General features: G+C 25.6%; 1 protein-coding gene across 1 annotated transcript in view; it reads left to right on the top strand.

Moving 5' to 3' along the window:
- Positions 1-7,617, top strand: part of LOC145845232 (uncharacterized) — a 38,999-nt gene extending 31,382 nt beyond the window's left edge. Inside the window, exon 2 of the mRNA XM_082952654.1 lies at positions 7,517-7,617. Coding sequence (XP_082808780.1) covers positions 7,517-7,617 — 101 coding nt within the window. The remainder of the gene's footprint in view (positions 1-7,516) is intronic.
- Positions 7,618-19,649: the final 12,032 nt, after the last annotated feature.

Below are 19,649 nucleotides of genomic sequence, written 5' to 3'. Positions count from 1 at the left end.
TTTTTCACTATTAAGAAATTCTTATTAATTTGTGAACTAACTATTACTAAAGTGTGAATTACACAAAGTGTGAATTACTAAAGTTAATTAAAAGTACTGTAAAATATCTTTCAAAATATAGCAACTGTAAGTTTAATAACGAACATTTATGATAATCAAAATTAAAAAATGACCTACATTGAAATACTTTATTAACTTTAAGCTAAGATAAACAGATTTTTTGCAATGTATAAGCGACAAACTTTTCTTAGTTTTTTGCTATATTTTAAACATAGTGTGTAAAGTTAAGCTAAGCCTCAATGTCTTTGTAAATGTTTGTTAAGGTGTTTATTACTAATAATATCTCTATAACTATAGTGAAGCATTATTTTAAAATCAAATTAACAAATTAATAAGTTTGTACAGTAATATACACAAACTAAACTATTAATCTCAAGTTTATGGTTATTGTATTAAATCAAAGTTAGAGTTGAAACATTTAAATTTACTTATACAGATTTTATAAAGCAGTTAATGAACAGTTACAAATATAAACCTTTAGCTGATACAAAAATTTAAAGCTGGAATATAGCAGAGATATTTGTTTTGAACATAAATGGAGTACTAATGCCTGCTAATTGTTTAAAACTCAGATCATGCAAAAACATTGAAGTTTGAAATGTATTCAAAGCAAAAATTTGTATATTTCAAAGCTTTGAATTTTTAAAGTTGTAATTTGCTTATTTTTTAACGTTTTAATAAAGTGTTTGGTGTTTTTTAAAGCAGAATTTTGTGCTGAAAACGATGGTGAAATTTATTTTTGAAAAAAACAAGGTTTAAAAAAGTTAGAGCCAAAAGTTGAAAATTAGCTTTAAACTGTCAAAGCGAGAGAAGAGAGGCCTCGTGAATGTCACCAAGTGAATTTTTTGCACAAAGGTTTTATTTATTACGTAATTATACAAAAAATCTGTTTGCAGAAATTTCTAAAAAATTGCAATTCATTTTAGAAAAGTTTTCTTGGAAGTGCTAGGCCATCAAATTTTTACTTTAACTTTCTTTACATATGTGTTTTTAGAGTTTACCTTTTATATGTTGCTTTAAGTAATAAAAAGTACTTAAAGTACAAGCACAAACAATTCAAAAACAATGACATAGTATAAAAAAAATCAATAAAATTTAAACTTGAACTGTTTATGCTTGAATAAAAAAGAAAACAAAACAAATCTACATTATCTGCACGTTGTCAAAGTTATTTAAATTAAGAGTCTTCTACTTTATTATGATATTCAAGGGTATTAATTATCTTTTTGTTCACAATTTCAAAGAAAAGTCATTACCTGTATGTTGTCAAAGTGGTTTAAATCTACAGTCTTCTACTTTATTGTGATAATCATGTTTTTTTTTTTCTTTTTGTTCACAACTCCACAGAAAAGTGTTTACCTGTATTTTGAAAAACTGTCTTAAATCAAAAGACTTCTACTTTATTGTGGTAATCTTGTTTTTTTTTCTTTTTGTTCACAACTCCACAGAAAGGTGTTTACCTGTTTGTTGAAAAATTGTCTTAAATCAACAGTCTTTTAGTTTATTATGAAAATCATGTGTATTTTTATCTTTTTGTTCACAACTTTAAAGAAAAGTCTTTACCTGTATTTTGAAAAAATTTCATTTGTTTGATTCACTCTATATTCATAAACTCACTAAAAAGTCTTATGTTGAGCAGAAACAAAATGGGCATCTATATTTAGATGCTAGATCAATCATCTTTCTAATTCCTAATCAATACTGCTAAGCATTTTGGTGAACCAAGTCAGTTCTTGGACTATTGCAGCTCTTAGTGAGGTTAGTTTCTTATTTAATTAAGATAGATAAATGTCATACAAGATTATTTTTCAAGGTTGCCAAGCACTTAATGTTTCAGTAACACTCAATTTTAAATACTTAAAAATTACTTACTTGATTAATTTTTGTTTTTGTAAACATAGAGAATCATTAATATAATTTAGTGCTCAAACTCAATCGATATCAAGTAAAGTACATAATGCATTAACAGCTTTTGCTGCTTAGTTTCTAATTATATTTAAATTAAGCTGAATTTTACAAGGGTACAATTTTTGAATTAATCACTGGCAGCCTTGGTATTCATATTGTTATTAATTTTTTAAGTAAATGTTTTATTATTATGTTTTTATCCACTAATCAATTAAAGCAATAGTGTAAAATGTTTCTGTATAAGTGACATATTTCATTACATATAAACATATAAGAACACAAACAACATTTAGACAGCATGATCAACTGACTTATGTTTAGTTGGTGTTTTTGTATGTTTATATAACCAAGTTAGATAAAAGTCTGGTTTGTTTCAGTTAGTTGTAGTGATAATAATTAAAAGTGGTAATAATGTTCAATGTTTAAACATACTATAAGATTGATAATCATTAAGTAATTATTATAGTTGACAGAATTGTGATAAAAACTGTAACTAGCTGACAAAAACCAGACTGTTGTCTGACTATATATGATGTTTATAAAAAGACAATGTTGTATAGACATGATAGACTTAGTTTTAAGGAATATTAATAATACTTCAAAATAGTCTTTGTCTGGAATTTTAATTGTGTGACATTATAAAATAGTGTATCATAAGTATTCAACTTGATACTATGTGTAAGATTAAACCAAATGAGTTAATGAAATGCTATATAAAACAGATACTTATGATATACTGTTAAAAAATTCCTATGAAAGATTATTTAAACGATTAATAGTTAGTTTTAGATATAATATACAAGCATGTTAGCTATATTTTTTGAACAAAAACTGTTCAAAACATGTCTAGAACTGTTAAATGTTTTTAGAATTATGTAGTACAGTGTAATAATTGACAATGCTAAACTGTATAAGAGTCTGGTTTGTTACTTAAAGTGGTTATAAAGTGTATTCAAAAGCTAATAAAAGAAAAAAATATTAACATTTAGAAACAATTGTTGATAACCCTTTAGTGTTTAACAGAGTTATGATAAATAAACTGTGACTAGCTGACAAAACCAGATATGATTGTTATATAGACATGTTAGACTTAATTTTCTAAAATGTCAATAATACTTCAAAATAGTCTTTGTCTGGAATTTCTATTGTGACATTATAAACTAACATAGGTGTTTATTTTATCTCAAACTTGATACTATGTATTGTGCAGCATTATTTCCAAGTGTTTTTTAGTAGTTTCATCATTCATACTATTAGATAGTGTCACAGTAAAGACTCTAAGCAAAGAATATTTTGATAATTAATAAAAGTTTGTTTTTTATACAGTATACAAGCATGTTAACTATTTAAATAAACTCTGTCAAAAACTGTTTAAAATATAAAATCACTAATATTCCTTTTGAATATTTTGTAACATTGTGTAGTAACTCAAGTGGTACTGTATTTTATTGGTTAAACAGTATAGTTTTAGTTTTGTTTAAATTTAAATATGTTAATAATTAGATAAGGTAAATTAAGCCATATTTTAAGTGGGTCGGCTGCAGTTGTAAGGCTTTGTATATGTTTTCATTCATAACATTATGAGGTGAAGTGATGATATAGCATAATATTAAAAAATACATAAAAATAAAATGAAAAACAAGTTTTATTACTTCAATAAAAATTAAATCAATAAAAATTGTAATATATTAGCCAATCAGAAGCGACGTTATAACTGCAGCCGGACCTTAGAACTATTAAAGATGCAAGGAGTTGAGGAATTTTAAAATGAACAAAAATGATTTAACATCAGGTAGTAATTTACAATGCGTCAAAGTGATTTTTAATGTCTGTAAGGTACGCGATCTAAGAAATACGCACACGCATAAGGTACGCACTAAATTATTAAGGTCCGCCACACATTTTTTTTTCACAAATGGGGATTTCCCCCAAAGTGAAAATGTGACGGGAAATTTTTGAGATTTGAGATAAAATAAATTTTTTGAGGCATTTCGCCGGCTCCGCCGGCGAAAAATTTTTCACTTTTCTCCCAACCATTTTTTCTTAAAAACCTAATTACGCTTGGAGCCTAGTTAGTAAGCCTGACAGCCAAACCAGATAAAAGTGTGGTACTGAGCTCCAAGAAGTAGTTGGGTTTTGAGTTAAAGTGGTGGCGGACAGCTTTCGTTATTTGTGCATAAGTCCTTCCGCTGCGAGTCCCTCCTCCGGAGGACTCTTGCTCCCGGGACTTTTGCACAAATAACGAAAGCCGTCCTTTAGACCACGTCCTTATGCTGGTCGGCACCTAATTAGTCTTTTGTTTGATGTACGAGTAGTTACGCACGTTCTTTTATTATGTTATTTATCTCTTATATACTTGTGAGTATCCACATGTATGTTTGATATTAAAAACAACTGAATTACAGTAAAGTTTTATGTTTTATAGTATATAACATTGATGTAGTACTCCAAATGGTACAGTTTTGGAGTAGACAATCAATTTATTATTCTATATAGAACACTTCACTTACTGTAATTTGATTTACTAATATCGTTCTATTGTATTTTGTCTCATAAATTTACCAGTTGTACATACCAGTTAGTTAACCTAATAAGATAGAGTAGTCTTCTATCTATTTTATGTTATTGTTTAAACAAGCCTTAGCTTTATTGTTTTGTTTGTATTGTACTTTGTTACGTAATTTGATTCTACTTATAGCTCAAAGTTAAGTAAAGACTGAACAGAGTTTTAGTGTTATTTACAGATATGTTTAATAGTATATATCCATTAGTGATTCGAATTATTCAAAAGTAACACAACATTTTTTCGTTGTAGTTTACTTTATCAGTATCATTCTATTGCAATTCAAAAAGTTATATTATTTAAGTGACCTAGTCTCATAAACAGCAAATAAATTCTTAGTTTAGTACTAAATTATACTTTAGACCAGCAGTTCTTAACTTTTTTTTGATGTTTTACTTGGATCAGTTCCTGTATCATTTGTTTGAGTTACACTAGTAGATTACTTACTGAGATTTAAGCGTCGTTAGCCTTGAAAGAGGTAAACGATGGTTGTGTAAAATATGTTATTAATGTTGGTACATTGCATTCTTAATGGTACAGAACTATATACTTTTGTAAGTAGTATATCTAAGGTTTAAGTATGTGGAAGGTTTATGCCACTTAGACAGAAACTAAGCTAAAATTCTCCATTTACATAAGTAAGTATTTAAGTCTTAAATTGTATAAATAAAGTTTGGACATCTTTTAAATTAGACACTTACAAAATTCCGTTTTTGTCCACAAATTTTCAGGTAATTTTGTAATATTTTTTGTTTTCACCTACTTACAATTATTACGTCATGACCCTGTAGTCGCATACAATATAAACTTAGTAATTTTTACTTACACATTAGTTGTATATGGACATATCTTTTGGATTGTAAATTATTAATTTTGTTTTAAATAAGACTAATTGTATGTACATAATAAGTAATGGATAAGGTGTATCTTACTTAAACTAACAGATACAAACATTTAACGTTCTAACTTGAGGTTATATTTGAGTTGTTTTAAATAACAGTTTTTGTAGTGCCATTTAAGCCAAGGTTTAAGTCTTCACGATTGTTAATGTATATTATATGTTTTCTAATGTCTTATATCTAAGCATAAATTTGCTGTCAATCAATTTGAAAGACACTAGTATCTTATCTTCATACTCTCTCTCTCTTGTAACATCTTACTTTGCAATTTTAAGCACAGTAGAAAGACGCAAACTAGCTTTCGACAGCAACCGAGAGCTGCTTTTGTTTTCCAGTTTAACTGCGGGCTCGACAAACACTTGTTGGCTTTACGAATGAGTTTGCTCAGGTCACGTGTCTTGTTATGTACCTCTCGAATCGTTGCATCAGTTAGCACGCAATAGTCATCTTTTACTTTTCTGCTTTAAAGGATCAAAAGTAATTTATAGCCGATATATGCTCTCATTTTCTTCAGATGAATTGCTCGAGTTGTCCATGTCCATACTTCTAAAAAAATATAGTAGTTCATATTGAGAATTAATATGCTTAACATTTCTTTTATAGTAACTCTCATTTTGAAAACCGTCGATTACTTAGTCAACGCTTAAACATTGTTCGTTTGAAATTTCTAGTTATTTCTCCAAATTTGCGTTGAAAATCTCTGAAAAGAAACAAAAATCACAAAACTGGGAAATTACCCATTGTTGATACAAGAAGCTTCTAGCAGAAGTTGACAATTGTGTTGAAATGTGACATTTTTCCAAATTATGGCAAGTAGAAGACTTCAAAGTTGGTCAAACATATGCTCATCGGCTTTCAAGTGCAAAAACCTACAAGTTTTAAAGGTATTAGAAAAACCAAATAGTTCAAATTCAAAGCTTTGAAGTTTTAAAGCTCTATTTTGCTTATTTTTCATCGTTTTAATAACTTTTTTGGTGTTTTTTAGCATGAAATTTTCCGCAAAGAACGATGGAAATGCTTATTTTTGATTATTGCCAAGTTTAAAACGAAAATGAAAAAAATCAAAAAAAAAAGCTTTACTCGTTCATAATCATTCAATTTTGTTGCATAAAAATTTGCATAAATTTAAATAATTACAGTCTACTTAGAAGAAGACATCTTTTTTATAAAGTCTACTAATTTAGTTAGTTCTTTTACAGTAAATTAAACAATACTTACTTTGACTAACAGTTTCATTAATAGTTTTGTACGTGTTAATATAGTTTGTAAAGTTAAGTTACCCCTTGGTGTCCGTATAAACATTTATTCACATGTTTATTGCAGCATAAATGTAATTGACCTGAAATGTTTATGGTGTTGAATATTAAAACTAATAGAAGTTTACTAAAACAAACATAAAATAAGGTTTAATAAAAATTTGTTCTAAAAAAGTCAACTTGATTTAATGAAAGGAAAAGTGCACTTATATTTTAATAAATATATTTGTTAGTTTACTCTTGTGTTACACATTTATTGTTGTAAATAAGTTATATAGTTTTTACATTAATGTTTGTTTGGTTTTTAGACATTTAACTGTTTATAAAAACCTTTAAGTTTAAACAGAAGTTTAAAGCTGAAATTAAAATGTGGCAGAAATATTTGTTATCAACATATTTTAAATTTTTCTGATTATCGAAGCGTTTAATAAGTTTACTTCTTTCATTTAGATTTAAGCAACAAAAATAAAAACTGCGTTTAATATGTACAATTGCTCTGCTTATGCAGCTTTTGAATGAAAGATTTTCAAATATCAAAATTCGCGTAAAAGTTTTGTACAAAACAAACAGCCATATCTTTGTACGTGTATTTCAAGTGAAGAGTATAACAAATATTTATAGTAAAGTTAGAAAGCAATAGCTAAATAAACTTGTTTAAAATTAAAGTTACTTATATTTTTTTGCACTTACGAGGTCTCTTAACGAAACATAGTTGGCATCATAGAGTCTTGAAAGAATTAAATATAATATTTCTCCTCTAGTAATTGATATCTCTTTAGTTGTTTTGTAAAAATCTAAGCATAAAGTACTTTGTTAACTTTATATACCAGCATTAAGGTCAACTCACAGGTGGTTGTGTAGTGCAGTGATTGTCTACCCGTTAAGTGAGCCGGAGGCAGCGAGATCGAGTCCAGCGATCGGCAGTTTTTGAAAATAAAACTTTACTAAATTCTTTTAGTTTGAATTGTTCAGTATCTTAAATTGTTCTATAACCTATAAATTTTTTTGACCTTATGTTATTTAAAACTTAAAATTAAGTTAAACAATAAAACTTATGAACGTTAATATAATATAAAAGCTTTATTCAAACTTCTTAAAAAGTACTTTTGTCAGAAACGGATTGTGCTCTTTTGTTACCTATATCTTTGTTAACCTATAATAATAAAAGTTTTACAGATTTTATTTACTTATGAACAACTTAAGTTATCTTTAAATTTTATTAAGTTATACTTTTCAATATGTAATACTTAAACTTGAACCCACAATTTTTATTGTTACTCATAGTTAAAAACCTTATTCAGTATACAAAAACAGTTTAAACTATATTGATAAGACTAAACTAAATACTTGCTACTAATTTCTAACAATTATAAACAGAGTTAATTCCAGAAGAAAGATTGGATGAGATTAAACGCCTTCTGTGAGTTTATTTTGATCATTATTTAATAGAGAAAGACAGTTATCATAAATAAATCTTTTTTTAATTTTAAGTATTAAAGTAAAGCTATTTTTTTAGGTATATAAGTTTAAAAAACCATCAGTGCATTGAAAATGTTTTTCACTAGTCTACGTATTATGGTATAAACGAGTAATATTTATAAGATATATGTTATCAATGTTGATGTCAATATTTTTTGGCATAAAACTTTATTGCTTTATTTTTAATACAAATAAAATACATATTGCTTTACATTGTTACCAAATCAATATTTTGTATACAGTATTTTGTATAATCAACAATTAAGTTTATTTGAGACTGTTTTGTTAATGAATATCCATCGTGCGTGTCATTATATTTGTTTCATCAATATTTTTTTTCACAGGTCATTTAAGGTTTAAACAACACCATATTTCCGAAAGTCCTTATTTTAGGATGATCGTAAATACATTATTTTTCTAATAATGTATTTACGAATATATATCTAACTGTGAAATTAACACAAAATGCTTAATTATGTGAAAACATATGCATTTAATTATTCATTGATTAACGACTGAGAAACATTACACATACATCAATCTAAAGTAATTATGTTACATAATTCTTTCGTATTACAAAATATAAGTACTAAATTATATTTTTTATTTAATATCAACAGATAAACGAAGATGGATTTGTAAAATTTGATGAAATGATCAAGTTTTATGGTTTGAAAAAACATAAGTGCGGCAAAAAGGAATTATTTATGTACGTTTGTTTTATTCCGATAAATTAAATATAGTAGTAGACTTTAAGATATCCCTTTTAACTTGATTAGTTTTGAAACTAAAAGTTCATTTTGCAAATTTTAAAATATTACAAAACTGCATTATTTTGCTTATAGTTATTTGCTAACTTTATACGCAAATTGTTTTAGTGATTGATTATAAACATATTTTAGCAACAAACTGCAAAAATTATAGAACTGAGTGTGATTTTGTAGCTAATTTGCACTTATTATTTTAAAACTATTTGTTTAATTCGTATTTTGTTTAAGCAAGTTTTAGCTGAAGAAACTCGAACGTAAATAGTAAAATCACTTTTTAATTAATGTTGCTGATCACGTTGTTTAATGACAATGAAGTTTTCAAATTCATATAATTCTTTTTTATTTTTAAAATAGTTTCAGATTTTCAGTAAAACAAAAAAACGAAATTATTCAAAATATTTTATTAGTATTATAAAAATTTCAATATAAAAAAAAAACAACTACATTGTTTTACTTGCGACTAAACTACAAACTAAAGGTGATATTTTTGATTTTGTTAATTTTTGTAATATTTATGTACTAAAATACACTAGTTGTTAAACAATGTAAGTATTTGTAATGATCTATTAGTGTACATTAACAAGGCAAATAAGAATTAAAAAAACCTTATAACTATATTACTTTATTTACATATTGAAAATAGATTTACTTATAATGCAGATAAAAGAAAATTTGTTAGAATTAAAAAAATAGTTCAGCATTTTAACAAAAATATTGTAAAAAGTTTGTGACTTCAGTACCGAAACCAACAAACCCTCTCTAATTTTTTAAGCGTATTTTAAAATAAGTTTGACAAAATTTGTATTTATCCATCAGCTAAGTTTTAACGGCTATAAAGCTGTAAAATAAATTACATAATCTTACTAAAACTTAATTTGTAGGCTCATCTGTTCATATTATTAAAAAAATTGATGAAATGATAAACTTTAAAAAATGTTGTTGGTATGTTTTCGTTGATGAAGTCATGTTTAAAACTAATGAAAGTTATAAGTATATCAAAAAGTAAATTTAGGTAACACCATTAAATGTTATATAATTCAATAATTTTAATTACGTTAAACAGTGTAAAACTATTAGTTTTCAGTCAAGTATCTTTACAAATCATTTTATCAATTTAGTTTTTGTTGTAAGATGAATTTACAAAAAAAAATTTTTTTTGTATTTTAGTAACGCACATTTCATCATAAAATAATGTTTAGTTGATCAGGCACTCAAAATATCAAATTAAGATGAACTTTAATCTAATACAGCACTTAGCCGTAAAAATGTTGGACCAGATTAACATACTATTAAAAACTGCTTTTGTTTTATCCATTAGTAGTTTGCTTCTATTTGTGTTCTTTTGCTTCATACATTAATGTTTAAGAAGACTATTTTATTTATAAACTTATTATAATTAAAAAGATACTAATTTGATAATTTACTATTGATTACTATTTAACACTCCATTTTTGATTGATGATGTTCATTCAACTAAAAGTTTGACAAAATTTAGAAAAACTGATACTGATTACGTTCCATAATTCATCCAGTGTTAACAACTAGTCTATTACGTGTCTTTCTTAAAATTTCTTTCAAATTAACCAATAGGAAAGGAAATGGCTAACTATTACGTTTTTTTAATTCTTAATTTTATTAGTTTCTAAATTTTGTTTAGTATATTAGTATAAATTTGTACTTAGTAACTTCAAATTAAAAAAAAACAAATCATTCTATAGTATACTTAAAGATTTTAACTTAAAAAACTTTAGTCTGTTAAAAAGTTACTTATCTGATTCATTAGTGACGTATTGGTAACAAAAGTCAAAGTATTTTAATTAATAATAACACGCTACTTGTATATTTTTCAATATATATAGTTTTATTATGGCTCATTGGCGCACAAGTCATTAAAGTTATCAAAACTTCGTATATAAATCACGATCTATATTAAAATGCTTGAAGTTTTTTTTAAACATTTATGGCATATCTTAATGCAATTTCGAACAGCTTGTTTAGATCCGTTTTTTTCATTTGTGTACAAGATGAAGTAACAAAATAATCTGGTTGTTAAAGAACTTAAATGTTTGTAATACACTCATTACTTTCTATCTAAAAATAAAAAAAAAACAAATTAACTAATATTGCTTTCAAAAAAATTATCGATTGAAAATACATTTACATCTGTTGCAGATTTTAGAAACTTAATTGAATAAAAAAAAACAAGAATTTCATGTCTTATTTAGAAAAGTTATTAAATTTTTGTGCTGTCAGTAGCAAAACAAACGAACCCTCGCTAAATTTTTAAGCATATTTTGAAATATGTTAAATTAGTTGTGAACTTATCTACCAGCTTAGTTTTAACGGCTCTATATCAATAAAATATATCCAAAAAGTATCATTAAAATTAAAGTTATACCTTCATTAAATGATAGAATAAAAACAGGGCATTGATTAAAGTGCGATAAGCCACTTATTATGTGCTTAACATTATTGTTTTTTAAAGTTAAATTATAGCGTAAGATTAAAAAATAATAGAAAAGTAAATTTTGTTTATGTTTGTTGGCTTTACCTTATCACCTTACATACAGATGCTTCTATAATGAGTTCAGAAGAAATTATTACTTATGAAAACAAAATTAAGTTACAAAAGAGTAAGTTCAACTAAATCTTATAATTAATATGTTTAATCGATTTTTTTTTAGTAGAGTGACTGAATTTGAGTATTGTATTCAAGCTTAAGACGAATGTACATTTTTAAGTCAGAATAGTAGCTGAATTAGTCTTGTTATATTGTGAAAAGCATTTGTGATGATTTTTGATTATGAAAAAATTGAAAAAAGTTTCTAATTCAACTTTATACTGGTTGTGCTTTTTAAGTAACTTTACATCTTTGATAATTACTTGGAAATTATGTATTATCTGTTGAAAAACTTTTGCAATTCTTTGTTTATTTTAACACTTATTATAGAAAACTAAGTGTACTTAATTTTACTTAATGATCTTTTTCAGTAAAGTCATGCTATGCATTTTAAAAACGTTTAAAGCAAATACTATACCGCCTATTAAGCAAAAACCAAATTTTGTTAAGAAGTAGACAGATTTTACAAAACTACACTCGAAATAATTTTGCATATTAATACGGCCCACTACCTTTAAAAATTTAATGTTAGTGAATAAGTAACAATCTTCGTAATTTTTGATAAGCTGCTCAACACATGCACAAAAGTTTGTTTTAGAAACACAAGCGATTAAATACAAATCTAAAATTTATATTCGTTATCAGCCTGCTCTCACTTGTGCTATTTAATCTGCCTACATCACAAATTAACAAGGTACTTTCGTTACAAAACTTTTTATATAACTAATGCATCTTATAAACTATTTTTTATTTCAATTCAAAAAACAAGCTGAGTAAGTTAGCAATGATTTGAAACTTATTAAAAGTTCGATAGTAGTTTCTAATACAAAATATAAAAAAATTGTTACTTTTAACTAACTTAACTTCTGTGATAAATTCTTCGAAAACATCTAATGTCTGAAATAAATTTTACCGTTTTTTTTTTGTTTTAACATTCCTTGAAAAAAAAATATTCTTCTTATGTTTATAGTATTTTTAAGTAAAAGTACTCAAAATTTCTTTGAAGTAACATAAATGTTTTACAACTTATCACTTAAAACCAAATTGTAGTTAAAATTTTAAAAGCAATGTTTCGTTAAAATAAATTATGAAAATAAATTATTTTAACATTGTAAACAAGTTTTTAAAAAGTTTCTTTTATTGGCATGTTTTCGTTAATGCATAAAAATTGTACTTATAGTTAATATCAATTTTTTTCAATACTCAAAAGATAAGGTAAAATTCCAAACTTACGTAAGGTATTTGTATAATTTTGAAACATTTACGTAAGGTAATTGTCTTAAACACTTTTATCGAACCTAAGAAAAATTGTGATTTGGTATCAACCTGACTGAATTCAATCATATTTATTCTAACATTACATAACAAAACATCAGAAATTTAATATTTGGCGGTTTGCCATTCAAAATGAAAAAATATTAAAATATGCTTAATTAGAAAATTTGATGTAAACACAACTTCAAATAGTTTGTGAGGATTTGTGGTTTTTGTAGTCCATCATTAATTTTTTGATAATTTCACAAAAGTCACAAAAACTCTATGTTAATTTTAATTATAGATTTTTAAACTCTAGTTGAACTTTCAACGCCTTCAAAGACGAGAATATCATCAAAAATTTTTGGTAGCACTGCTGACAAAAATATTTTTAGAATATCATAAACATTTAAAAAGCATTAAAGTAAAAAAATATACAATGTTTGATAAAAATCATAACTTTTGTAGGTTATGTGTTATACTCACAACTTGACATAAAATTGTAATAGATGAAATAGACAAAGTTTTGAGCATCAAAGTGAAAGTAGTATCTTTGTAATTATAAGTATTTATTAATATATATGGTGACGATAAGGCACCAAATTCAAAACAATGTCAATAATCAGTTTTTCTGTATGCATTTAAAAAGTAGTAATCTATTCATACAAACATTTATAACAACGTTTCTCGTCAATACGAAGATAGGATTATTATCAAGTAGATACAAACTTTACGAATAAATTTAACAATTACAATAGTTACATTTTTAAAGAACATAATGTCATTTATTGAAAACTTATTTTGTAATTTTTTTTTAATATTATAGCATTATACTCTAACTCAAAACTTTAGAGTAATGTGTACTATATTCACATCTGTTTTTATTATTATAGCTTAACTTAAAATTGAAACACTTGTGCTTTAAAACAAAAGTCGTTTATTTAACAAAAGCATTACAACTGATTTCAAAAAAAAAAGTTCTAAAAAAATAAACTTAATTGAAAGTAAAATCAATTTCAGATATCATTTATAATAAAGATTAAAATAATAAATGCATGCTCATACTATGTTATAATCTAAACATTTTTAACATTTATATAAACGAATTTTTTTCAAAAACAAACCCAACTTTATAATATATTAGACAAACTTATATCTTTATTAATAAATAAATATTAATATTTTTGATAAAATACTTTAGTTATGAGAACAGTGTAAAGTATAATTATAGGTTATAAATAAACACAATTTTTCTTTCAAAAGTTATTAAAAAACAAAAAAAAAAGTTTTCTTAAATAATTATTTTTTATAAAATACTAATTGTTGATAAAGTTTTATTTATTTCTTTAAGATTCCACTTAAATATTGTGTGACAGTACTAAACTGTACTTTAATAAAAAATAATTAAAATTTCTTGTTTTTAAATGTTAAAAAATATAATAATATATAAAACTGTTGGCATGTATTCGTTGATGCATATAGTTCTGAGTCCAAAACTAATGAAAATTACTAAAGTATTTAAAAAGTAAATTTCAACAACACAAGTAAAACTCAAGGTTTTGAAAACTAAGAAGGTGTTAAATTTTTATTCTATGTGATAATACCATTTTCCTGCGATAACTGCCTTTACAAATCATGTCATCAATCTAGGCTGCATTGTTTGATGGTATTACAAATAAAAATATATACTTTGTTGTATTTAAATGTTTAGTTGCTCAGTCATAAGAAATGTCAAATTAAAATGAAACTTTTATTGGTGCGGCACTTAGCTGTAAAAACTTTAGAATATACATTAGAACATACTATTCAAAACTGCTTTTGATTTATTCTTAAACAGTTTGCCTCTTCTTGGGGTTTTTTGCTTCATACATCATTATTAAATAAGGTAGTTTTTTTTACAAACTTATTATAATTAAAATGATATTAATTTGTTTATCGATTTTCGATTACTATTTCACACTCCGGTTTTGCTTGATTATATTCATTTAACTAAAGGTTTGACAAACTGTTGGAAAAATAGTACTGAGTACGTTTCATAATTTGTTTTATTTTATCTAGTGTTAACACCTAATCTTTTTCGTATCTGTCTTTAGAAAATTTTTAAATTAAGTATTTTGAAAATATATGGTTAACTGTTACGTTTTGCTGTGAGCATTCTTTAATTTTATTTAGTAATTTAGTATAAATCTTTAATTTGTAAACTTAAATTTGAACAGATAAATACGTTCTAAAACATACATTAGTGATTTAAACTTTTAAAATTCTAGTCTGTTAAGAAGATATTTATTTGATTCATTAGTGACGTAATGGTAACAAAAGTCATACATTTATTTTTATGAATAATTATATTCAACTTGAAATTATTAAAATTTACGTTTTTTTACGGTTCATTGTCGCACAAGAATGTCATTAATTTACTAAAACTCCAAACATATTTCACTACATATGTTGAATTATTTAAAGGTTTTTTATATTCATGATATATGTTAATAAAATTTTTAAAAGCTTGTCTTGATCAAGAGCAATAGAAATATGTATCTTTAGGTATGGGTCTTTATGTATAGTCACAAGTAATAGTTATTAAACGAAATATACTAGTTCTCATAAAAATAAGCTTATGATATAAATTAATTGAAAACAAAAAATTTAAAAAAATATGTTTATTTTGTTGATTCTATTTATTAACAGTATTCACCTGAGTTTAGTAGTTTTAAATAAAGGAAAAAAAAATATATTTAATTTTATAGTTTTTAAATACTGACAGCTTAGTAAGTATTTATAATCGAAAAAAAATTCTATTTGGTATGTTATTTTTATTAGTTTAGCTGTCTTAACATGTAAACTTAATTTACTTGATTAGATAATAAAAGTAAAGGAGAACTGTGTCTATTTATTTGCTTTGGTAGATCTCACTAGTTCTTTATATTAAATAAACTTCGATGCTTTTTTTTGTAAATTGAGTTTCAGTAGCTAAAAAATAAATAAATTTGAGCTAGTAGAGACTATATGCACTGTAGTCATTTGATATTAACAACAATGATAAGATATTGCGGCAATAAGCTGTAAAAATATTCGAGCTGAGCTGGATATAATATAATTCAAAACCTTTTTAATAATATTCATAAAAAGCTGGAATATAGCAGAGATATTTGTTTTGAACATAAATGGAGTACTAATGCCTGCTAATTGTTTAAAACTCAGATCATGCAAAAACATTGAAGTTTGAAATGTATTCAAAGCAAAAATTTGTATATTTCAAAGCTTTGAATTTTTAAAGTTGTAATTTGCTTATTTTTTAACGTTTTAATAAAGTGTTTGGTGTTTTTTAAAGCAGAATTTTGTGCTGAAAACGATGGTGAAATTTATTTTTGAAAAAAACAAGGTTTAAAAAAGTTAAAGCCAAAAGTTTAAAATTAGCTTAAAACTGTCAAATTGAGAGAAGAGAGGCCTCGTGAATGTCACCAAGTGAATTTTTTGCACAAAGTTTTTATTTATTACGTAATTATACAAAAAATCTGTTTGCAGAAATTTCTAAAAAATTGCAATTCATTTTAGAAAAGTTTTCTTGGAAGTGCTAGGCCATCAAATTTTTACTTTAACTTTCTTTACATATGTGTTTTTAGAGTTTACCTTTTATATGTTGCTTTAAGTAATAAAAAGTACTTAAAGTACAAGCACAAACAATTCAAAAACAATGACATAGTATAAAAAAAATCAATAAAATTTAAACTTGAACTGTTTATGCTTGAATAAAAAAGAAAACAAAACAAATCTACATTATCTGCATGTTGTCAAAGTTATTTAAATCAAGAGTCTTCTACTTTATTATGATATTCAAGGGTATTAATTATCTTTTTGTTCACAATTTCAAAGAAAAGTCATTACCTGTATGTTGTCAAAGTGGTTTAAATCTACAGTCTTCTACTTTATTGTGATAATCATGTTTTTTTTTCTTTTTGTTCACAACTCCACAGAAAAGTGTTTACCTGTATTTTGAAAAACTGTCTTAAATCAAAAGACTTCTACTTTATTGTGGTAATCTTGTTTTTTTTTTCTTTTTGTTCACAACTCCACAGAAAGGTGTTTACCTGTTTGTTGAAAAATTGTCTTAAATCAACAGTCTTTTAGTTTATTATGAAAATCATGTGTATTTTTATCTTTTTGTTCACAACTTTAAAGAAAAGTCTTTACCTGTATTTTGAAAAAATTTCATTTGTTTGATTCACTCTATATTCATAAACTCACTAAAAAGTCTTATGTTGAGCAGAAACAAAATGGGCATCTATATTTAGATGCTAGATCAATCATCTTTCTAATTCCTAATCAATACTGCTAAGCATTTTGGTGAACCAAGTCAGTTCTTGGACTATTGCAGCTCTTAGTGAGGTTAGTTTCTTATTTAATTAAGATAGATAAATGTCATACAAGATTATTTTTCAAGGTTGCCAAGCACTTAATGTTTCAGTAACACTCAATTTTAAATACTTAAAAATTACTTACTTGATTAATTTTTGTTTTTGTAAACATAGAGAATCATTAATATAATTTAGTGCTCAAACTCAATTGATATCAAGTAAAGTACATAATGCATTAACAGCTTTTGCTGCTTAGTTTCTAATTATATTTAAATTAAGCTGAATTTTACAAGGGTACAATTTTTGAATTAATTACTGGCAGCCTTGGTATTCATATTGTTATTAATTTTTTAAGTAAATGTTATATTATTATGTTTTTATCCACTAATCAATTAAAGCAATAGTGTAAAATGTTTCTGTATAAGTGACATATTTCATTACATATAAACGTATAAGAACACAAACAACATTTAGACAGCATGATCAACTGACTTATGTTTAGTTGGTGTTTTTGTATATTTATATAACCAAGTTAGATAAAAGTCTGGTTTGTTTCAGTTAGTTGTAGTGATAATAATTAAAAGTGGTAATAAAGTTCAATGTTTAAACATACTAAAAGATTGATAATCATTAAGTAATTGTTATAGTTGACAGAATTGTGATAAAAACTGTAACTAGCTGACAAAAACCAGACTGTTGTCTGACTAAATATGATGTTTATAAAAAGACAATGTTGTATAGACATGATAGACTTAGTTTTAAGGAATATTAATAATACTTCAAAATAGTCTTTGTCTGGAATTTCTATTGTGACATTATAAACTAACATAAATGTTTATTTTATCTCAAACTTGATACTATGTATTGTGCAGCATTATTTCCAAGTGTTTTTTAGTAGTTTCATCATTCATACTATTAGATAGTGTCACAGTAAAGACTCTAAGCAAAGAATATTTTGATAATTAATAAAAGTTTGTTTTTTATACAGTATGCAAGGATGTTAACTATTTTATTTAAATAAACTCTGTCAAAAACTGTTTAAAATATAAAATCACTAATATTCCTTTTGCATATTTTGTAACATTGTGTAGTAACTCAAGTGGTACTGTATTTTATTGGTTAAACAATATAGTTTTAGACAGTGATTGTTTAAATTTAAATATGTTAATAATTAGATAAGGTAAGTTAAGCCATATTTTAAGTGGATCGGCTGCAGTTGTAAGGCTTTGTATATGTTTTCATTCATAACATTATGAGGTGAAGTGATGATACAGCATAATATTAAAAAAAAATTACCAAAATACATAAAAATAAAATGAAAAACAAGTTTTATTACTTCAATAAAAATTAAATCAATAAAAATTGTAATATATTAGCCAATCAGAAGCGACGTTATAACTGCAGCCGGACCTTAGAACTACTTAAGATGCAAGTAGTTAACAAAATTTGAACAAAAAATAAATTGTTATTCACACGAAGAAGTATGGTTTACTTAGTAAGAATGTATTTCTATAAGGTACGCGATTTAAGAAGTACGCACCCGCATAGGTACGCACTAAATTATTAAGGGCCCCGACACAAAATCTTCACAAATGGGGAATCCCCTAAAGTGAAAGTTGAGCGGGAAATTTTTGAGATTGATTAAAAATATAATTTTAAAGGCATTTCGCCGGCTCCGCCGGCGAAAAAATTTTCACTTTTACTCCCAACCATTTTTTCATAAAAACCGAATTACGCTTTGAGCCCAGTTAGTAAGCCTGACAGCCAAACCAGATAAAAGTGTGGTACTGAGCTCTAAGAAGTAGTTCGGTTTTGAGTTAAAGTGGTAGCGGACAGCTTTCGTTATTTGTGCATAAGTCCCTTCCGCTGCGAGTTCCTCCTCCGGAGGAACTCTTGCTCTCGGGACTTTTGCACAAATAACGAAAGCCGTCCTTTAGGCCAGGTCCTTATGCTGGTCGGCACCTAATTAGTTTTTTGTTTGATGTACGAGTAGTTACGCAAGTTCTTTTAGTATGTTATTTTTCTCTTATATACTTGTGAGTATCCATATGTATGTTTGATATTAAAAACCCCTGAATTACAGTAAAGTTTTATGTTTTATAGTATATAACATTGATGTAGTACTCCAAATGGTATAGTTTTGGAGTAGACAATCAATTTATTATTCTATATATAACACTTCACTTATTGTAATTTAATTTGTTAACATTTTTCTATTGTATTTTGTCTCATAAATTTACTAGTTGTACATACCAGTTAGTTACCTATAAAAGTCTTCTATCTAATTTATGTTATTGTTTAAACAGCCTTAGCTTTATTGTTTTGTTTGTACTGTATGTTGTTAAGTAATTTAATTCTACTTATAGCTCAAAGTTAAGTAAAGACTGAACTGAGTTTTAGTGCTATTAACAGATATGTTTAATTTAAAAGTGAAATGTTTAATAGTATACATATATCTATAAGTAATTCGAACTACTAACAAGTA

The sequence above is a fragment of the Thalia democratica genome, chromosome 9 (assembly GCF_965202585.1).
Source record: "Thalia democratica chromosome 9, ktThaDemo2.hap1.1, whole genome shotgun sequence".
Classification (NCBI taxonomy): domain Eukaryota; kingdom Metazoa; phylum Chordata; class Thaliacea; order Salpida; family Salpidae; genus Thalia; species Thalia democratica.
This window is presented reverse-complemented; position numbering and strand designations above follow the sequence as displayed.